Genomic DNA, 21,040 nt, shown 5'->3' on the forward strand with positions numbered 1-21,040 from the left:
TATTAATAATGATCTGTCATCTCGTAATAGTTGCGTGATAGTCGGTTGATGATTTAACGACTAGCGGATGCTAAAAACACTTCAAGAATACTACAAAGACGTTTGTATATCTAAAGCATTTAATCATATGTATTTTATCCACGATCATAGCCTTCATAACACCCCCCTGTCCCGTCGTCGTCCGACGATGGCGCAGCGGAAAAAGAAGGAACAACAGAGAGGGTTTTTAGTGACAGCGTAGTAAACTTGTAGTTTCACTGCTTAGATGCAACCAATGATTTAAGGAGTTAAGCTGAGGAGCTCGATTCCACCACGTGCTGTGACTCTTATGTATATTCTTTTGACACCGGTCGGGGCCCACTGCTGGCGTCGATGTCACCCGCGCGGCTGAAGCCGTCGGCAAGTAAAAGAACAACAAGATCAGATGCGTCGCGTCATTTTCTCAACCTCACTTCCTATTAGTTCTGTTCCCTATTCGTAAATGGTTCATCCATCTCCTTTCTTCCAAACTTCTGAATCATTTATTTCTGATTTTTCTGACTGTCCATCTCGGCGTTCCTTGAATAATCCATACGCTCTCCCCTGATAGCACTGGATCCACCAGGAAAAAAAAACATTGCCACCCCGGCTGTCTACCACGAACATCCTCATCTTCGACAATTCTTCGCGATGCCCTGTCAATCCGCCCACATCCAAGACTCCATTCCAAAGCCAGTCAAAAGGTTCGCGATTCGGGAAGACTTACTTGGCGAGAAATGTGAAGATTGTCCGCGATGGCGCAGGAGGTCCCATCATTATCAAGGTAAGAAAGCAAAGGAGATACAGGAAGAAATTAGAAAGAAGGCTGTACACGCCAAGGAAAGAGAGAGGGAAGCAATGGAAACGGAGCTTGAAGAGAAATGTTAAACCATCATGAAGAGGCTTTGAACGTGGGAAGAACAGGAGAGGGGATGACTGGCCGGATGGTGATGACCGGGATATCAATGCGTCCGGCGTCCACCACGAGGAAATCGACACGAATGAATGAGAGCTAGAAGACTGTGGCAATGTGCCTCAAATATCCTACGTCAACCGTTAACCAGCGCGCTACACTTCTCGTTCTACGTTCATTCATGTAGAGCGCGCATTCGCAAAACGTCGTAACAACAGCTCATGACCAACAAACAAGGCAACTGGACGGCAGTGCGAGACTCAACGTTCCTTGCGTATGTGCGTTATGAGGAGAAGAGCAAGGATACTCTGATTAGACAGAGAGCTAACGTTGGTGCCAGTATAATAAACCATGCCATTGGAAGGTAATTTGCCCAATGGAATGGTGACAAAGAGTAGCTTGAATGCAGTGCCTAGCGAGTACTATTCTTCTGGCTCGGGCCCATAGGAGGCTCTAGACTTTTACAAATGTATCTGCAATGGGCTCCGGAGCTACTCGCGGGAAATTACCTTCCGTATCGCGGACGAACGTAAGTACTCTTCTGTAAAACCGCAAACACTGACTACATCATATTGTTGAACTGGTATTCACTCAGCACCTTCGTACAAACAGTCTCAGAGAGCAGTGTACAAGATAGTGATGAGGAAAGACCAGAAAGCTACAAAAGAGAAAATTAAAGTAGGATATAGAATCTGAACGAACAAGACCACGTAGTCATCTAATCTAAACGAGCAGCTAGACTAACTCCGTCACACATAACCCATTTAGGGGTTAAACAGGCTATCTCTTTCTGTTCAGCCTGCGCAACATCCGAACCCGTTCGCCTTCTTAAGATGGGATTCGTGGCGGCATCGCCACAAAGCCCCACGATCGCCTTCTCACTATCATTGCTGCATTTCTTACACACTCTTTGGAAAGAATCTCCTTTGGGGATAGATGCTTTCTTGAAAGCTTCATGGGCCTACCATCGGCAGACAGGTGGTATATCTCGCAGAGAAATCACTCAAAGCATGTCAGAGACTCCCAATTTTGATCCTATCCTTACAAGTTTGCGGAGGAACGTCGACCTGATCCTCTTGTGCGGTCAGCCTTAGGCATCTACCGTGACATACAGTTCCAGAAGGAGATGCTTTTGAAACAAGCTCTCGATTTGTCACGTCGAGATGTACATGCATCATTGTGATTAGCGGTTTTTCGGACCGAGGAAGTCCATCGTCCTTTGGAATGTCGACGCCAATGTTTGTATAGGGCTTCTGTATGGCATTGGATGTAATTTCGAAAGTCACGCTCGGCTGGTGAGTAATATGATGGTTGGTCCAAGCATTATATATTGAGCATGAATTTAGGGGAACATTTTGGCAGGGGAGTTAGATGACAGGGTGAACGACATCCGCCGACTGCTAGCAATTGGGGTCGCTGTGTTTCACCCACACGCACACGACTGGCTATGTCAACTGCGATATCACCCTAGACTAATTCCCGGCTTTGGCTTGAGCGATGTGGAGGGAGTGGAGCGATTCTGGTCTGCATTGGCAACCCTTGTCAGACTCAATAGAGAGTCAAGTAAATCTCTTCGCTTATGGAACATGTTTTCGTGTTGAACACGCAAACCAAAGCCGGAGAAGGGATTTAAGTTAGTGTCTGTACATGTCAGTTGCCAATCATGATCACTGACGATTTACCATGTCAGTTTTATGGATCAGGACAAGGTCGAAAAATACACAAATCAGACTTCTGGAAAGTGTGCGTCTCTTAATAAAAGAGGTTGGAAAGAAGGGATGGTCGAAGACGAAGTCGGCGAGTGAATGGGACGATCAGAAAAAGACGCAAGAGGACCAGGGCCAGATTAAAGCGTCTGTGGAGAGGCGGAGGAAGTATGAGAAACTGGGGGAGCTACTGAGTTTATGGGACAGGGTAAAGGAGATAAGGTGAACGTTCGATTCTTGCTCTTCATTGTGCTCGTGTTGACACGATGTTTGCAGCAAATAGTTGCAGACCAATGTCGCATCGGGTTTCAGAGAAGCTGAAGAAAGCGGAAAGGCTCCTTGAAAATCTCAACAACAGAGGGAAGGAGTATAGCGGAGATATGGCGAAAGTTGGCTATTAGGGAGTTAACGAATGGTGAAAGTGAGTATGCGTTATTTCCGAAGCGTCGAGTTCAGGCTGAGAGGCTTCAGAATCAGTGCAGAAGAGCTCAAATATCTCTGCAAGCTACTTGCAGCTAAGTATGCCCCGCAGCGTTGTAAGGATACGGGACGGATGGATTACGCAGGATGGATTAGGAGACGAGTAAGGTGGACTGAGTCCGCTGTACGTAAACATGTACGTAGATTCGTTGTGTTCGTAGTGCGAGCTTCGCTGGACGGACGAGAATAGACAAGATATATAAGACCGAGTCGATAGACTTTGTTACCAGCATGCACCAATTCCCCCTTAACTTGCAATCTTCTTTGATTAAGACCTATCCTCTCCTGCGCTACTACTACTACGCGGATCTGGGCTAGCAGGTTGCTTGGGAGGCGATTGTTCGCTGTTGGGCCGAGGATCATTGAATGATAAGGCGCACCAGAGGCCTAAGGGCAATTCAGTCAGAACCTGAGGCGAATCGGGGGCATCAGAAGGTGTATCAACATTGATCCCATTGTTGCCTAATAAAGGAGAAGGCTAAAATATGAAGCATCGTTTGGGTTTAACATCATCAGTGAAAGTATCAACCAAGCGGCGGCAAACAAGCCATAGCCTGCCATCAGATAACAGGACTCGGGACGCATCGCGAGTGATCGCTTCGTTTACGACCTCAACAAACGTCAGACATAATTCTTAGCGCTGTAAATAAATAGCCTACTTGGGTGAAGAGAAGTCTGATAGCCTTACGGTCCGGATCCGCGACTCCGTGCAAGTTATCATACAATTCCGAGTTTCCCTGTTTGGTAACTCTCAATGTAAACCCTCCATTATTGTAGCGGTACCACTGTCCTAGTAGAGGCCGTATCCATCATAATTTCTTACCTATGCTTCATGAAGGCATGTAAACGGCAAGGTATCCGGATGGAGAGTCAGTGAAGCTCCGCGGGTGAAAAGTGTCTGGGGTTGGATGAAACATGTGTGGACGGCGTAAGGTGCCAAAATGTTCGATGTGAGGGTAAGCTATGAGCGAGCGTTTGGTGGTCAAGCGAAAGGAGAGAACGTGTAATAAATATTACCTAGAAAGTCTAGTTGTCAAAAACGAAGTTAGAGTACATACAACCTATTAATACCTAGATCCAACTCCTCCCTTCTATCCAAAGATGTTATTCAAGACCCCGTCCATTCCCTGGCCCTCCAGAGTTTTGGGTTTCTCCACAACGTTCCTCTGTTTATAACTCCTGGAGTGAGCATCCTGGTTTGGTGCACTCTCCGAAGGTCCACCGGCAGCAGCCTTCTTTGCTTTACGTTTCTCCAGAGTACGGGCCAGCTCAACGTTCTTGAGGTACTCGTTCTGCTCCGTCTTGGCCCGAGTGATCTCAGTTCGAAGGCGAGCCTGGTGAGCTTGCCTTTCGTATGCTACGCGTATGCGTCAGTCGTGTATACCAATAGTTTGGCGAGATTAGACTAACCGATTTGTTCACCGAGCATCTCCCATTTGAATCCACTCAAGTATCTCATGGTCCAGATATCATCTCTCCATCTAAACAGTACATATCAGACCAACTCCTTGAAATACGGTGTTAGTACCTACCTATCGCCTTTCTTACCACCAATTACTTGCGCATTCAACATCGAAGCTACCGTCTTCGCCACGGACTTATCCAAAAACTCTACCCAGGCTTCAGTAAAGTTGGCGCTGGCATGCTTTTGTTTCTTCTGATTTGCCGAGTTTGGGTTATAACCGCCAGGAGCTACAGCAACGTAGTCAGTCGGAAATGCAAGGGCCGAATTGGAAGCTTACCATCTCGCCGTTGCGCATACACTTTCCCAATATCTCCCCAACGCCCCATCAAATGCCTTATCTTCTGCGGAGTCATACCAGGAGGCACTCTCGAGATGAACACAATACCAGGGGTTTGAGCCTTTTTCTTTTTCTTAGTCTTCATAACAGACGAGCCTTCAGACTCGTGGGAAGATAAGGCAGGCCTCGAAGTCGAAGTGGAAGCTGTGGCATTGACTTGTTTCTCGATTTGAGAGCCCGTCTCGTCTACTTCTGATTCGTTGTCGCGAAACCGCTTGTTCGAAGATTTGGAAGGCGTTGTCATGTTCGAAATTGAGCTGTGTCCTCGATTTTTGATATTAAGTTATGACCTGAAAATGAATATTGCAGGAATTTCCACTTTCGACGTCTTCTCAAAAACATTTCATGCAGAAGCAGCGGATATGGCCGGAGGTCACGCTTCGGAACTAAAATCAATCGGAAGTGAACGTAGTTTAGATAATTCACCCACATTAGATAGAAGATTCCAAAGCCTTCCACGTCACCAGATATATGGATATCGTAGTGGCTAGATCCCTTTCTGCAACATTTCATCTACCAATTTCTGACAGATTAAGAGTCGTGAAGCGCACATAACGACTATACTCGAGCGTTCAATCCGTATCGGAATGTCCTATAGCTCCTAAACACTCGCCAGGACCACAACAGGTTTCGACACCTAGTTAGTCCAATCCGTCAGCATGCCAGACGAACAATACTCGACCTCCATCTCATCTATCCCCAAGCTCATCGGCAACAGGAACTTCATCGCCTGGCGCCGTGCTATTCTCGCTTATCTCTCCGAACGAGGTGCTCGACGCGTCCTCGAAGGATTTGAGAAGGAACCCTATCGCCTTGAAGGGGAAAGTCACCGCCCTCCGGGGGAGTACGCCGGCGCAAATCCTCCCTCTGGCTTCGACGCCAGTGGCGAGAAGGAACTCAACGAAAAGCAGCTTATCAAGTGGGACGAATGGCAAAGCCGTGAGTCCAAGGCCAGGGCCGCCATAATCCTCTCGGTCTCTCAGGCTATTGCGGGAGAGATCGACGGTTTGTGGTCCGCTCATGATATGTACAAGCTTATTTGTTCGCTCTTCAGTGTCGGCAACGACGCTCAAAAGGGCGATATCTCCCGGCGTCTAGACACCCTCACTCTGCGTGAGAATGCCACCTCCCAGGAGATGCAAGCACACTTCGACGCCTTTTTCGCTCTACTTTCTGAGGGCAAGTCTATCGGCCTCGACGTGGCCGACTGGGACCGTCGAGAGAAATTCCTCCTCTCTCTTCCCAGAGATCTTCAAACCATTCTTCGAACCAGTCTTCGTGGTCGCTCTACCCAGACCTGGGCCGAGCTCTGCAGTCTCTTCAACGAAGAAATCGACATCCGATCTCGTCAAGACCTCCGCGATGCGCAAATTAATGCAGCAGTCAAGATGGAAAAGGGGGGGCGACGACAACAGGATAATGGTGAAAAAGGGGGGAAAGGTGGAAAGAAGCATAAGAAGAAGAAAGGTGGAGAAGTGAAAAAGTGTGGATGGTGTGGGATTAAGGGTCATGAAGAGAAGGAGTGCCGCAAGAAGGCAGCAGGTGATCCCTCCCAGGCAGAGATCCGACAAGCGATACAGCACATCAGACAGCAAAAATCTAGTCAGGGCCAGAGCGGCTCTGCCAGATTCATCGACGCTACAGCCTGGAGTTCTGCTCCTACTCTATTCGACAATTCAAGCAAGATGATGTCCACCTTTGGGCTACCATCACCTTAGTCAACGACACCGCCAATGCTTCGCCCTATTTCATGCTTGATACACGTGCATCCCACCACATCACCAACATTCGCTCTGCGCTTGTCAATCTCCGTCCTGCTGAGGTGATCAACTTCGGCCTTGCTGGCACTATGCACCAATTCTCGTCTTACGAGGAAGGTGACTTACGTGTTCCTGTGGAAGACGGTATTATCCTCATTAAGGGTATTCGCTACTCTCCCGGCGCCAATCACAGTATATTGTCAGCTTCTTGCCTCCGTGCAGCCAACTGGCATATTGAGCTTGAGAAGGACTACCTCAGTCTCGGTCCCCACAAGTTCACTCTCAGCTGGGACAACCGTCACAACTTCCCTGCGACCGACTAAATACTACTACGAGTACGAGTACTATCCTTTCTCATCCGTTACCTTTCAGGCTTCGTTTGTTGCTCGCTGCTTTTTAAACTCGACAACAAACACCACGCAATGTCCATCCCCACCTTTCAACTGTCGCAAGCAGGTTGCAAATCAACGTTCGTCGATCAGTTTGCTATGCCTGCCATTCTTTTCATCCTACATTCGCGCATCATGCGCCGACAAACTCAGCAATTCGGGAATCGTGTCGCGTACGCCTTTGGCCATTGATCGTACGTCGTGTTGATAATCGGAGCCTCAAGTCTTGACTCGAAAGGAAAGGCAACCGAACCAACAAGTCAAACGTAAAGCTATCACTTATTGCTATTTCTCATCATCGTAACCTGTCGCCCATAAAAGCCTACGCTTGCAGGAGTAGTAGTCTCCCTCATTTCAACATCGCAACACTCCCAAAACAGGAAATCTTTGCGCCTACAGCCAAAACAGACAGAAAGGACGTCAAATCAACTACTTCTAACACGGAGACGGTAGACGCCCAGTCTTTGGGTTCCCATTGCCAAGGCCTTCAATCAGGCAACGGCAGCACTCAGAACTCTACCACGTAAGTTGTTATCTGAAACCGTGAATTACTTGCAAGGACCTTTCTTTATCAGCGCACAGGCGCAGAAAAGTTACTGACTTCAATCTCAGTCCAGTGGGACTCGTTCTCAGTTGTAAGCGTCAGGATACCACCAACACCATGGCCAGTAACTCGTCTACCGAGGAGGAGGAGGAGCGATTCCCTCCTGGATATGAATTCTACAGGGCGCGTCCTGCTGCCTCTGGTTTCCTCTTATTTGCCGAGGACGACGAGGAATTCTAAGAGTCTAAGAGTCTGGATCATATTCACATGGGGTGTATACGATATGGAATAGATGAAAATAATACATCTACAGAAAGGTAGGAATCAATAGATACATTCGGGATGCAAGGAGTAAATAAAAGAAGGGTCGGCGGTTTATTCGCACTGTCTACTAAAAACATTTCACCTAAATGGCCATCATTTATTAATGGCTTTCGTCTAAATCCAAAGGCCTATATCCCTCACAACACAGATTACACCAATTTTGGGTAAGATAGACCCCATATAAATTACCTACTAGATTACTCAAAACAAAAACATCAGATCAGTGACCGTTGCATGTGATAAAACGGCCTGCAATTGGTTGCAAATCAACTCTACTATATGTCTGATCACCATTCTAAGTTGGCCTGAAGCACAGGAAGGAGCTCTCAGTAGTAGGTACTGTAGTAGCGCGAGGAGAGGATAGATCTTAGTCAAAGAAGATTGAGAGTTAAGGGGAATTGGTGGCATGTTGGTAACAAAGTCTATCGACTCGGTCTATATATACCTTTTCTATCCCCGTCCATCCAGCGGCCTCGCATTACGAACAAGACGAATCTACGTACATGTCTACGTACAGCGGGCTCAGTCCGCCTCCCTCGTCTCCTGACCTATCCTCCCCGCTGTGGGATGTCTATGAGATGCATGAGAAGAAAGGAAACTATAATAGATTCTTCCAGAACATATGAAACGAATCTGCCACAAGCTTTTTCACTCCCTCTCGGCAGGTATCCGCTGCTCCCATTTACTCGCTCATTCAACACTCCCGAAACCACGTCTTTCTCAAGTTCTGAATGCAATTGGTCCAGGTGTAATGCCAACCAAAAGGTTGCAGTGTAAGGACGATCTCAGATGGGTAGGGACGCTGGCAAAGAGAGAGCATTTGGACCCATGAAGTAATGCGCACCGGCCCGCCGGGAATAACAGTCTGCCTTTCATCTGGCGCCAGACTTTATCCCGCCTGACTTGAAGAATGTTTTTGAGGGCCCCATCTGCCTTATCCATTTGCTGTTTATAGACCTTGAAGGGGTAAACGACATCGAGGGCATCGCTGAGGAATATTCTTGACAGTGTAATCCCATAAAGGCTCCGTACAATCCGGGTTCCCGCACACAGGGCAGACTTCAATCAATGTCGATCCAATCCCAGATTGTCCTCAATTTCTCCACCCCTTTGTTTTTGCAAACTCTGAATTTTCTGGATGCAGTCGAGCCGCCAGTTGACCTAGAATTTGAGGGTCTGCTTCCGGAAGTACCTCTTGAACGAAAGAAACAAGGGCTGTTATACTGCTGCAGCAAAGCGTCCAAAATCCCTTGACTGTACGTAGCCATCACAAACTCCATCCGAGGTGATATGCGGCATACAAAGTAAAAGATAACAGAAAACCGATTTTGGTGAGGACAGATAGAGAGGTAAAGCTGGGTGTGGCAATTGGATCTTCTTGATAAGGGTTCTGGTGGCAACCACAGTAATCTGGCCCTCGAAAGCGTCGTTATGCAGTTGGTGCAGCACTGCTGATCATCTTTTCATGATTTTGCAAGAAAAATATCAAGAGTGGCTCACGAGATCAGTTCAGAAAGCGCAGGCATTCAGGAATAACTTACAATTCCGGTCCGACCTTTAGTTCGATAGAAAGGGAAGGCAACAAAGTGGAGGTGCGAGAAGCCGGAAAGTGAAGAGCAAGCGAGGAAGGGCTGGCCAATACGTAGGCCGGCTGTGTCTTAAAGCTGAAAATGATATCAGTTGGAGATCATACGGGGGTCAGCCAGGAACAGCCTCAGACTCACCGCACAGCCGTATCGCCGAGAGAGAGTCTGGCCGCAGCCTCCTCTTACTGGCATCTCCTTGTAGAATGGCTGGGCGCACTTCTTTCCCAGCGAGGAAATACCGACCGACATTACTGCTCTGGCTCAGGTCGGGTTTCCAGGTACTGATACGTCATCACTTTTCAACGGCCATGCCCGATCACCTATCAATCGTAACTGTCGAGCCCCCAATTCCGTCAGAGATCCGGATCGCGGTGGGATGCAAACCGGAATAGGGAAGGATGATGCTTATCAATGACAGACCGATACCTGGAGAGGGACGGATTCCGCCGTGGACAAGCGATAAGGTTGAGTATCTTGAGTATAAGACGAGCATAACTTGGGGAGGTACTCAACGGAATAACCCTTGTAAAATGAATGCCTTATTCGGTAGTAAGAGTGGAAGCACTGGTAATCAATTGCAATTATACAGTGAGTAAAAATTCATCTGTATCTGTATCGTCCTCAACCCAAATATACACACACCCCTCAAAATACCCCTGGATAAGAACTGATCTCGCTGTAGAAAACGAAACTATCTAGACTACTTTTACTCAAACTTGCTGACAGCGGCCTTGCTTTCTTTCAACTTGACAATCTGCTCAACAGCACGGCTAAGCGCGACAGTCTCCTCTCGACCTTGTACTTCATCGTCACGGTTACGGATGTTGACAGCTTGGGCGTCGAGTTCATCCTGCCCCACAACTGCATAGTTTGATTAGCATTTTACTAAAAAAAGAAGTACAGAAATGAGAAAGAAGAGACTTACCCATGATAAAGTTCCACTGAGCAGTCTGGGCATTTCTAATCTTCTTATTCAAAGTGTTATCCGTCAAGTCCACCTCGGCATACAAACCAGCTTCCTGGAAAGTTTTGGCCACTTTTTGGGCATACTCGGTGAAGGGCTTGGCGACGGGGATGACGACGACCTGTCGGGGGGAAAGCCAGAGAGGCCACTTGCCACCGGTAGATTCAGTGATAATGGCGATGAATCGCTCGAGGGAACCGAGAATGGCACGATGGATCATGACTGGTCGAGCGAATTGGGTGCCGTCGGGATTTTGTTCGGGAGAGTGGTACTTGAGGTTAAATCGCTCGGGGAGGTTAAAGTCGAGCTACATTAAGTATGGGTATGAGTACAATATTATGGTGATGCTTGATGTAATGGGAGAGATCGGACACACCTGGATGGTACCACATTGCCAGCTCCTCTTCAAGGCATCCGTCAATTGGAAGTCCAACTTGGGACCGTAGAACGCGGCATCCTCCTCATTGACGTGCCAGTTACCAGGGACTTTTTGCTCGAGAACCTCTCGGAGGGTGCCTTCAGCCTTGTTCCACAGTTCAAGGTCGCCCATCCATTTCTTGGGATTACGCGTAGAGAGACCGACTTTGTAGGTGAAACCGAAAGGCTTGTACACGGCGTCGAGGAACTCAAAGGCAGAGTAAAGCTCGGCTTCGACTTGGTCGGGGGTACAGAAGATGTGGGCTAGGGATTGAGAAGGTCAGCGCACGATGCATCAAACAATGGGACCTTGTAAGACTTGCCGTCATCCTGGACGAATCGCCTGACACGGGTCAAACCTGAAAGAGCACCGCTAGCCTCATTTCGATGCAACACACCAAACTCGGCAAACCTCAAAGGTAATTCCTTGTAACTCCTCTCCCTCGCATCAAAGATCAAACAATGACCGGGGCAGTTCATAGGCTTGAGAGCGAGCTGCTCTTCGTCAGCCTTAAGTTGGAACATGTCTTCGGCATAGTTTTGCCAATGACCAGAAGTCTTCCAGAGGTTGGCGTTGAAGATGTTGGGAGATCCGACCTCGGAGAAACCACGCTTGAAATATTCGTCCTTGATAAATGACATCAAGGTGTTGTAGATCCTCATACCCATAGGCAAGAAGAAGGCACTTCCGGGAGAAAGGTCGTTAAAGATAAACAACTCCTGGTCCTTGCCGATCTTTCGGTGGTCTCGCTTGGCGGCTTCCTCGAGGTACTTCTTGTACTCCTTCATTTGGGCGTTGTCGGGGAAAGACATGCCGTACACTCGCTGGAAAGTGTCGTTCTTGGCGTCACCAAGGAAATAAGAAGAAGAGTTCTAGTATGATATCATCAGCAGACGCCCGATATCCGGCTCGCCACTCTCACCTTGGTAACAGCCAAGGACTTGATACGGCCGGTGTGAGGAACGTGGGGACCAAGACACAAGTCAATCAAGGGACCACATCGGTAGACAGTAGAAGAGGTTCCATCAGGGACCTTGTCCTGGATATAGTGTTGCTTATACTTGTTGTATTTGAACATCTCGAGCAAGACTTCCTTGGGCAACTCGAGTCTCTCAAAGGGTTGCTTCTCCTTGACAGCAGCCTTGCAGACGTCTTCAATAGGCTTGTAGTCATCTTGGGAGATCGTGCGGCCATTGGCGAGACTCATGTCGTAGAAGAAACCACCTTCCTCAAGGGGAGGGCCGTAGCCGAGACAGCAACCTTCATATCGTCTCTCACAAGCTTCACCGAGAACATGGGCAGAAGAATGCCAGAAGACTTGTCTGGCTTCGTAGTTGTTGTCGGGAGAGTCAAAATCGAGTAAAGCAAGAGAGCAAGAAGCTTCAAGAGGACGGGTCAAGTCCCATAATTGCTGGTTGTTGACCTTGGCGATGATCACTCGGTCAGCGAGAGAAGGTGATATGTCTTTGGCAAGCTGAAGAGGGGTGGTCTCCCACGAGGTGGCCTGTACCGTCTTGCCGTCGGGGAAGGTGATGGTGATGGGTTCACGAGGTTGTTCTACGCAATGTCAGTTCGTTTACTGTTTCTAAAAGAACATTATGAAGTCCATCAAATCCAGCTCTGCGAATGATCACTTGGGCTTGGAGCTGCAGCCCGTGGGTGGCAAACTTGTACAAGATAGCCCCGGACTCGGCAATACATTTTGCACACGACTGAGAGGTATAGACATAGATCGGGACACTTACCAGCAACGAATTTGTCGTACTTTGCCTTCCACTCGTCATAGATCTTGAGTCGCTCAGCGAAAAACTCGGGTGGAGGACTGAGTTCTAAAGGACCGGAAACGCCACCGCCCTTCTTGTCCTTCTTTTCCTTCTTCTCCTTCTTCTTGCCTTCATGAGCAGCAGGGGTGATGGGGTTAACACCCTCGGCTGGGGGAGCGGGTTTTGAAGTGGAAGAGACGGGGTGAGCTTCCGCGGACATAGTACGTGCTGCTTGGAGGAGGGGGTATGTGTATCTAGTGGGCGTTCTATGTGAAAAGCGGGCTGCGTGCGGTATGAGCCTGCGGAGCATACGATATACCTTGACACATAACGAAATTTCGACTCGCACAATAGCCAAAGACGCAAAAGACGGCCGCGCCTAATTCTGTTTAAACCGCGGGCCTACTTTGCAATCCTAAAGAGGGACCAACTAGCGTGCCTATCATTACCGTTTCCTTTCGTTCCTTTCGAGCTTGACGATATCCTCAGTGGACTCAGCAGCGTACATCTCTACTTCGATTTAGCCATTATAGCTCCTCATCTGCCATAACTCTTTTTCACCCTATACGCCGGGAATATGTCCAATCCGGCAAGAGTTATCCTGCTCGTTGGTAAAGGGTATGTCAACCAGCTACAGATCTAGCTAACCCATTGCAGCGGTGTGCAAACGGATGTCGATCTCGACTCTCTCGCGCAAGATGAAGTGGCCGATATCATCCCAGTCATGCTTGCTGACTATGAGTCAGAATGCCGAGATTGGACATTGATTGCGAGCGAGCATTGGAGAGAAGGGCGCTGGAACAGGGTTATGGATCTGCTGGAAAGAGCCGTTTCATGTAAGTCAAAGGAGACTTTTCCTCATAGCAATATACTGAACAAGGTACAGTCTTCAATGGAGAACGGGGAAGGCGAAGGGATTCTGCTTCTCTCATCAACATTCACTCAATGCTCGCTCACCTTCACCTCCATCTTGCCCGTAGTGCGCCAAAGGTCATCCTTCAAAACGCAAGTTAGTAACGTCTTACCTCCTCTTCCCGAGCTTCATTAATGGAGAATGTAGAATATGACAAATTGGATCCCTCAATAAGAACAAAAGATTACCACCATCGTGAAGCTGCTGCTAGCCTGAATGCCGCTACTGAAGCTTTGAGAGCCTCTGGAGGTAGTCAAGAAGATGAACCTGTCAGCTTGACTATGGGGAAAGGTATGTACCCATTATCTCTCTCAGTGATCATAATTATAACAGCGGCCTAGTCATCCATTACCTTGCAACTGGGCAACCAGGGCTTGCACACCCACTTGTCGAAAGACTTCTTCAGCGTCAACCCAACAACCTCATGGCCCTCACCGCTCAAGCCCGTCTTCAATTTGCCCGACGATCACATCTTCAAGCACTCCAGACATACCAAAAACTCCTTACTCTCGCTCCCGAAATGTCTCCTGATCCCAGAATCGGTCTCGGCTTGTGTTTCTGGCAACTTGGGGATCGCGCCAAGGCAAGGACGGCGTGGGAACGTGCTCTCGAGCGTGAGCCTGGATCTTGGGTGTGTTTGTTGCTCCTCGGTTTGGCGTCTCTCAACGATGCTCGCCAACCTTCTATCCCTCGCACGGAACGACTCAAACTTGAAACTGAAGGTGTAGGCTTTGTCCAGAAAGCATTCAAACTCAATAACAAGTCGTCTGCATCTGCACTTGCGCTCGCGAGTGTATCTGGTCAGGGTGGACAAAGCCAGCTTCCTCTTGCGAGCAAGCTTGCCGAACGTGCGGTCCAGTATGCGGATAATAAGCGTCATGCTGTTCTTGCCAATTCTGAGAGAGGGAGATTAGGTTTCATGGCTGGAGATCTCGCCGATGCTGGAACATATATTGCCGCCGTGAAGAAGGAAGACCCCAACGCTGTCAACATTATTGCCGAGTTGACACTTGGCCAGATGGCTATCAAAAGTGGCAATTTGCGAGAAGCTCTTAATTACATTGAGCAAACAGCCAAGAGGTTGAACGGCCAAGGTCCCCTTGAGTATACCGTGCTGCATGCTTGTCTGCTTGCTTATCCTCACCCGGGTATGTCACACGATGAAGTCGTCCGCAATAGGACTCTAGCCCGAAACATGTTAACCGAGGTACACAACTTGGTGGCCTCTGCCGAGACGGAAGCAGACTGGGCAAAGTTGAGAGGTGTCGGTTCCGATGCCGATGTTTTTGTGGATCTCGCAAAGTTGTGGCAGGGAGAGAATGTGGAAAAGGCTATCGGAGCCTACCAAACTGCATTGTCCATTATCACCGACAACGATCTCGATTCTGCTCAGGAGCCCGGTCTTGATCCTCCCAGTTTCACTGCACTCCGATTATCCGATAATCTAGGCGCACTTTACCACCTTGAAGGCAACGTCGAAACTGCTGAGAGGATGTATCAAGAAGCTCTACAGAAAATTGCCACTCAAGAAGGCAAGGAAGCAGAGACCCTCAAGACTGTGTTGGCGTACAACCTCGGTAGGGCGTACGAGGAAGGAGGCGACCACGCTAAAGCTGCTCAATGGTACCGTGACGTGTTACGTCAACATCCCGAACACGTCGAGTCCAAGGTGCGCTTAGCCCTTATCGCCACTTCTGCCGGTCGACACTTTGACGCTCACACTCTACTAAAAGAGTGCCTCCAATCTGACGAGAACAATCTCATCCTCCGTTCAGTCTACACCAACTTCCTCATTACTATTGGTTCTTACCGAGAAGCTTTTGCGTTCACTACACAAACCCTTAAGGTCGATAAGTCCGATGCATGGACGTTTTGTGCGCTCGGCTGGCTGCATTTCACCCTTGGTCGAGAAGCCAAAAGCCCACAGGAGCTCGCGGAGCGTCCAAAGCAGTATCTCCGTTCTGCCGAAGCTTATGAGCGAGCACTCATCATCGATCCCAAATGTGCCATGGCCGCGCAAGGTTTGGCTATCGCGTTGGTAGAGGATAGTCTTGCGTTACGGGGTACGAACTATGGTGCGGAGGAGGGTAAAGTTCGAGCGAGATTGGCGGGTCAGACGTTGGGTATCTTTGGAAGGATCAAGGATTCCTTGGCGGAAGGTGCGGTTAACGTTAACCTTGGTCATTGTTATTTTATACGAGGTGAAGAAGAAAAAGCTATTGAATCGGTAAGTTTCTGCTTGATCATGGTCGGCGAGAGTACAGGTGCTAATTCAAGGAATAGTATATGACCGCTTCCAACGCCTTTGATGAGAAAGATGTCAATGTTTTGTTATATCTCGCTAGGGCTTGGTACGCGCTTGCCAACCGAGAAAGTAATTTCTCAGCTATGAACAAGGCTTTGGACTACTGTCAAAAGGTGAGTAATAAGGTTTCTTCTCAGTAGTGTGAACCAACTGATCCCGCTTTCAGGCCATGCATATCCACCCCGCCGATCGCGCCATTCTTTACAACATTGCCATGATCCAGCAAAAAGCCGCTGAAATGCTCTTCTCCCTCGATTGTTCCAAGCGTACCCTCGAGGAACTTACCATCGCCCTCAAACAAGCTCAGCAAGCCGTGGACACTTTCCGCTCCCTTGCGGACGACAGGTCCGGGTCTTTACCATACGACGCCGAGCTCGCAGACCAGCGAGCGAGATATGGTGAAGGTCTGCTTAGAAGGGCGGCGGGTGAAATGACTAAGCAGGAGGCTTACCAAGGCGAGGCACTTGCACGTGTGGAAGAGGCGAGAAGGTTACGTGCCGAGGAGCAAGCGAGGATCCAGGCGGCGGAGGAGGCTCGTCAAGCCGAATTAAGAATCAAAGCCGAGGAAATTGCTGAGCAACGACGTAAAGCCCGAGAAGAAGCGCAGGCGTGGCAGGAAGAGTTGGCAGCCAGGCAGGCAGAGGAGGAAGCCAGGCGAGCGGCTATCGTGGAGAAAAGGAAAAGGAGGAAGGAAGGTATTGCCGATAGTGGTGAGGATGGTGAAGGCGAAGGTCGAAAGAGGGAGAAGAAACCGAGGAAGAAGAAGACAAAGGAAGGGAAGAAGGGTAGGAAGGTAAGGAGCAAGAGTGAAGTTGGCACGACCGATGAAGAAGAGGAAGCGAGAGAGACGGGCGACGATGAGGATGAGGAGACTAGTCGGGCAAGGAAGGCCAAGTCTACACTGGCTATGCTCAAGGCAAAGAGAAAGGCCAGGAGGGCGGACCCTGATGATGATGAGGAAGAGGATGAAGATGAAGTTAACCAAGGACAAGCAAAGAGGGGAAAACAATTGTGAGTCTAAACATTGATAGATGCCGTCGAGAATGGGCTAACGCAGTATGATAGTAAATCCAAAGCATACATCTCTGACTCTGACGACGAGAATGACGAAGCACCCGTTTCAGCCTCGAGGCCGGGAAGTGAGGAACCTCTTCATCAAAAGGATGATGAGAGAGAACAGTCAGAAGCCCACACTCCTGCAAAGAGCCAAAATGATGAGGACTCTGGGATGGATGTGGATCAGAATGGGAATGATGAGGATGAGGACGAATAGTTTTTTTGGAAACAATTCACTATGCACCAGATAGCCTTCTTGATCTTGTTTACTTCCATCTCTTAATTGTACAAATGATACTAGATTTGCTATAACGGCATGCGAGCATGCACTCGAGAGCTGTCACTCCTAAAAAAGAAGACAGCCGAAAGATCGGGACACCCTCCTAAATGCTAGCCAAATTTGATGCCGCTGTTGGCGAGCCGTCACTTGAGATTGAATTTCCCAGAAGTTGACAGCAACAACGAAATACCCATCTATTCAACAAAATGAACGGCTTCGGACAGATGCCCATGATGCCCATGGGATTTCCTGCAAGCCCTGGGTTTGGTGTCCCAGGGGGCAACTATGGTGGACGAGGCAGAGGAAGAGGACGAGGTGCGTTTTGTTATAGCATGAAGGCTCCGCTTCCAAACTGATTTTTTCCTTTATAGACGAGCGTAGGGGCGGTGGACGTGGACGAGGGGGACACGGTGGCGGAAGAGCTCCAGTACCCGAGACCTCTGACAACCGATTGAGGAAAATGGTGATTAAGCTGGGGGATGATGAAGTATGTTATTGGAATATCATTCGGCAGACAGAGGCTGATGCTGATTGTGTCCATTAGGACTTCGATCCTATTGACGACCCCCCTAGGCTCGCCCGTGTCCTCAAACGTGGATGGCGTGAAGGCACTGTTGGTCTCCTGGAAGGTTTCCGAGTCAGCGTAACACAGCAACCTCACAAGCACGGTTATTATGTAGGACTTTTGGTTGCCCTTTCCCGCCAGTTGGAAGCCGAGCCTGTCAAGAAGGAGAAAGAGGAGCCTACCGAGGGTGAGACCAAATCTGGGGATGCTGAAATGAAGGATGAAAAGCCCACGATAGTTGAGGAGCCGGCATATGGCAAAGAAATTATGGATGATTTGAACAGAGCATTCCGAGGCTGGGTGGAACAGAGAGAATGGCAGAATGTCCGATTATGTGTATGCTTTCCTGCTTGTGATCGGATTGGAATTGGACATCCTCTGATACATTCCTGTAGCTTCAATTCTTTTCTCTTCTTGTTACTGCAAGGGTTGTCACAGCAAATTCGCTGTTGACAGTCTACGACAACCTGCTCAACGTCCTTGACGAAGTGGGCGGGGGCGGTGACAGGTCAGAGAGAGCTGTACGAGCGGTTGGCGAGGGTCTTATTCGTGTACGTTTACATCCAACATCGCGTTTATCAAAACTTACCAATTCCTCTTAGTCTGCACACACTTTGGTTGAGACCAATGTCGGTGAAGTTGAGGCACTCATCAGCAAGATTGAAGGGTACATCATTGGTCGACGAAATGAACCAAAGGTCCTCCAAGACCCTTTGGCACCGATCCTTCCTGCCGGCCAGGAGCACCCCACTTACAGCGATGTAAGTCAAGCATGCGCAGGGAAGATATATCCACTGACTTTACCAAGAACCTCGATAACTTGTTGGCAGCTCTGCGGGCTTTCCAGGCCTCAAACTGGGAACCATCAGCCGTTTTACCTGCATACTTGAGGGAGATTGTCCCGACACCCGGTCCCACAGCACCTATTCCTTACGAACTTCAAGAGGTCGCCATGCCCCCCGAGCTGTACGAAGTCGACAGCGATGAGCTGGATGTTGGCGAGGGACAAATTGGAACTTTCTCATTCTTCGCCGACGAGGTGAGTCAAGCCATGAGCTCGAGTTCTACCACGACTAATGAGTTTTCAAGGTCGTTCCTTCACCAAGCACCCTCGACGGATGGTATCTTCGCAGCCTTGTTCTCGACATCATCAACCTTTACGAGGTCAATCGCAAAGAATGTTCTCGTCTCCTTTTGGAACTCCGCAAGTTTCTTCCTCGAGACACGTTCAAACCAATCGTTCCTCTCCCAGAGGATGCTTCCCCTCCCCCTTCTACTTGGTCTCTTGAATCTCTCGTCGTCTCTACTCTTTTGGGCGCTATGCTTACTCTTCCAAAATCTCATCATAAACTTATCTATTACGGATCCGTCATTACCGAGTTGTGTAAAGCCAGTCCTAACACTGTAGCGCCTCCAGTTGGTCGCTCCATGAGAAAGATCTTTAGTCTTCTGGGCACTGAGGGACTGGATGTTGAGATAGTCAGGAGGGTGGCTGAGTGGTTCTCTGTTCATTTGAGTAACTTCGGCTTCCAGTGGATGTGGAAGGAATGGTACGTTCCCCCCTTTTTTTGGAACCGGGATAGCCACTCTGAACATCCATCGATAGGGTTCCTGACCTTGAGCTTCCGTCCTCTCACCCTCGTCGAGCCTTCATGCGTCGAGTCATTGAGCTTGAAGTCAGACTATCATACTACGACCGTATCTTGGAAACTCTTCCCGAGCCTATGATTGCGGAAGGTGCTGGCGTGATCTCCCCCGAGGCACCTGATCCTTTCTGGGCTTATGAAAAGGATGGCGAGTACTTGTATTGGTGACTTTTGACTGTGTACTAACAAACTCACAGACCACCCTCTTCATGCCGAAGCTGCTGCCCTTCTTTCGCAGATCAGACAGAAACTTCCTAGTACTGAAATTATCAAGTACATCACTGAGATGCCCAATGCTTCTTCTGGTCCCGGTGAACCTCTCTACCCCGCAGTTCGTCAAATGGTTTTTGAGACCATCTCACATCTCGGTTCTCGATCTTTCTCTCATTTCCTCAACGCCACTGAACGATACAGTGACGTCCTCCGATTCCTCACTCCCGACTTTGCCTCCCGCCGTATCCTTCTCGATGCCGTAAATTCCTACTGGCGTCGATCAAGCGAGATGCGACTTGTGACTTTAGACAAGTACCTCCAGTACGGCATTCTTGAGGGCATCGACATTGTCGAATGGATCTTTGCCGATGACGAGGCCGAGGGCGAGGAGGGTGATGGATGGACCGATGGTGACAAGTGGGAGGTGCTGTCAATGTGCTTGGAAAAGCACCTTGGGCGTGTCAAGGCTATCTCAAGGCGATTGAAGGTCATTGAGAGAGAGGATGAGGCAGCTAGGGCTAGAAAAGCTGGTGAACAATTGGAGCGAGGTGAAGACGTCAATGTCGAGGACGATACCAATGAGGGTATGTGTATTCATGTCATTATAGCGTAGAAATTTCTAATTGTCCATTCAGACTCGCGCCCCGAAACTTCTAAGGAAGCCCGTGATGCCCAAACCTCCCTCGACATCCAGTCGACTCGCCTTGAAAAGGTCCTTTTGGCCACTTTCAAGCACTTCATCTTTGCTCTTCTTCCCTGGACTGCCGAGAGAGAGGAAGGCATCACCACTTCCAGTGAGGGCCTTAAGGGTGTTCTCACATTGTTGGATAGTGACGAGGAGGGTCTTTGGGGAGTCAGGGCGAAGTGGGGCTGGTATAGAGAATTTGTCAGGAGGGTGCGTTGGTTATCTCCGCCGAAAAGAAAGCCGTCGCTAATCAGCCATTCACTTTTTAGTATCAAGCACAGCTCATGCCCTTTTCCGACCTTATTAACGCCACTGTCATCTCTAAGATGTCCAAGTCAGAAGATGAAGGTTCTGCAGAAGCCAGAGCGGAGAAGATGGTCAAGTCCGTTTGGGAGGTCATTTACTTGTAAAACGAGGCTGATCAGGGTTAGAAGTCATGATAAACTCTATCTCCTTTTTCTATACACTCGAAATGCAATGTTCATTAACAATGGTAGGATGAATGACTTTCATGCCTGTAAAAAAAAACTCCAGATACCGGAAAGATGCGAAAAAGGACCCGGGATCCCCAATTGGTCCTTTACTGTGGTACTAATCGAGCATTCTTTAGCTTGACTTGGATTGTTGGTCGCATCTGACTAGTGAAAGTAAAAGAATCATTTATTACTGCGCTGTCAGTATAAGGCGTCTGCTCCTTCTTATGCCGTTAC

The 21,040-nt window shown here is 48.8% G+C and overlaps 4 protein-coding genes and 2 pseudogenes across 4 annotated transcripts; 4 read left to right on the forward strand and 2 right to left on the reverse strand.

Moving 5' to 3' along the window:
- Positions 1-476: 476 nt before the first annotated feature.
- Positions 477-3,362, forward strand: CNB00440 (annotated as a pseudogene).
- Positions 3,271-5,244, reverse strand: CNB00450 (conserved hypothetical protein). The gene is made up of 5 exons (XM_024656433.1): positions 4,860-5,244; positions 4,650-4,809; positions 4,528-4,598; positions 3,777-4,474; positions 3,271-3,727 (listed from the first exon to the last, which is right to left on the reverse strand). Exons 1-4 carry the CDS (start codon positions 5,161-5,163, stop codon positions 4,209-4,211), a joined length of 801 nt encoding a protein of 266 aa, XP_024512228.1. The 5' UTR covers positions 5,164-5,244; the 3' UTR covers positions 3,271-3,727; positions 3,777-4,208.
- Positions 5,245-5,437: 193 nt separating this feature from the next.
- Positions 5,438-7,975, forward strand: CNB00460 (annotated as a pseudogene).
- A 2,159-nt stretch (positions 7,976-10,134) lies between these two features.
- On the reverse strand, positions 10,135-12,981 carry CNB00480 (threonine-tRNA ligase, putative). The gene is made up of 6 exons (XM_569057.2): positions 12,650-12,981; positions 11,827-12,461; positions 11,227-11,776; positions 10,863-11,167; positions 10,448-10,793; positions 10,135-10,383 (listed from the first exon to the last, which is right to left on the reverse strand). The coding sequence occupies exons 1-6, from the start codon at positions 12,975-12,977 to the stop codon at positions 10,229-10,231; spliced, it is 2,319 nt and encodes a 772-aa protein (XP_569057.1). The 5' UTR covers positions 12,978-12,981; the 3' UTR covers positions 10,135-10,228.
- A 194-nt stretch (positions 12,982-13,175) lies between these two features.
- On the forward strand, positions 13,176-17,263 carry CNB00490 (Pol II transcription elongation factor, putative). The gene is made up of 8 exons (XM_569058.2): positions 13,176-13,285; positions 13,325-13,503; positions 13,554-13,676; positions 13,728-13,871; positions 13,922-15,807; positions 15,864-15,998; positions 16,052-16,896; positions 16,951-17,263. The coding sequence occupies exons 1-8, from the start codon at positions 13,245-13,247 to the stop codon at positions 17,156-17,158; spliced, it is 3,561 nt and encodes a 1,186-aa protein (XP_569058.1). The 5' UTR covers positions 13,176-13,244; the 3' UTR covers positions 17,159-17,263.
- Positions 17,264-17,411: 148 nt separating this feature from the next.
- CNB00500 (hypothetical protein) lies at positions 17,412-20,828 on the forward strand. Its single transcript, XM_569059.2, has 11 exons — positions 17,412-17,536; positions 17,593-17,708; positions 17,766-18,122; positions 18,182-18,337; positions 18,389-18,547; positions 18,595-18,825; positions 18,876-19,336; positions 19,393-19,580; positions 19,630-20,229; positions 20,281-20,540; positions 20,600-20,828. Exons 1-11 carry the CDS (start codon positions 17,428-17,430, stop codon positions 20,738-20,740), a joined length of 2,778 nt encoding a protein of 925 aa, XP_569059.1. The 5' UTR covers positions 17,412-17,427; the 3' UTR covers positions 20,741-20,828.
- The last annotated feature ends 212 nt before the right edge of the window (positions 20,829-21,040 follow it).

This window comes from Cryptococcus neoformans (assembly GCF_000091045.1).
Source record: "Cryptococcus neoformans var. neoformans JEC21 chromosome 2 sequence".
NCBI lineage: Eukaryota > Fungi > Basidiomycota > Tremellomycetes > Tremellales > Cryptococcaceae > Cryptococcus > Cryptococcus deneoformans.

Bases quoted from the DNA above. Each gene is read 5' to 3' on its own strand.
- CNB00490 (XM_569058.2), top strand. From the start codon at position 13,245: ATGTCCAATCCGGCAAGAGTTATCCTGCTCGTTGGTAAAGG. The intron at 13,286-13,324 runs GTATGTCAACCA...AACCCATTGCAG, and splicing joins ATCCTGCTCGTTGGTAAAGG to CGGTGTGCAAACGGATGTCG. The intron at 13,504-13,553 runs GTAAGTCAAAGG...AACAAGGTACAG, and splicing joins GCTGGAAAGAGCCGTTTCAT to TCTTCAATGGAGAACGGGGA.
- CNB00500 (XM_569059.2), top strand. From the start codon at position 17,428: ATGAACGGCTTCGGACAGATGCCCATGATGCCCATGGGATTTCCTGCA. The intron at 17,709-17,765 runs GTATGTTATTGG...TGTGTCCATTAG, and splicing joins TTAAGCTGGGGGATGATGAA to GACTTCGATCCTATTGACGA. The intron at 19,337-19,392 runs GTACGTTCCCCC...ATCCATCGATAG, and splicing joins CAGTGGATGTGGAAGGAATG to GGTTCCTGACCTTGAGCTTC.
- CNB00480 (XM_569057.2), bottom strand. From the start codon at position 12,977: ATGCTCCGCAGGCTCATACCGCACGCAGCCCGCTTTTCACATAGAACG. The intron at 11,777-11,826 runs GTGAGAGTGGCG...ATATCATACTAG, and splicing joins AGTCCTTGGCTGTTACCAAG to AACTCTTCTTCTTATTTCCT. The intron at 10,384-10,447 runs GTAAGTCTCTTC...CAAACTATGCAG, and splicing joins TCAGTGGAACTTTATCATGG to TTGTGGGGCAGGATGAACTC.
- CNB00450 (XM_024656433.1), bottom strand. From the start codon at position 5,163: ATGACAACGCCTTCCAAATCTTCGAACAAGCGGTTTCGCGACAACGAA. The intron at 4,810-4,859 runs GTAAGCTTCCAA...ACGTTGCTGTAG, and splicing joins GTATGCGCAACGGCGAGATG to CTCCTGGCGGTTATAACCCA. The intron at 4,599-4,649 runs GTAGGTACTAAC...TGTACTGTTTAG, and splicing joins GGTGGTAAGAAAGGCGATAG to ATGGAGAGATGATATCTGGA.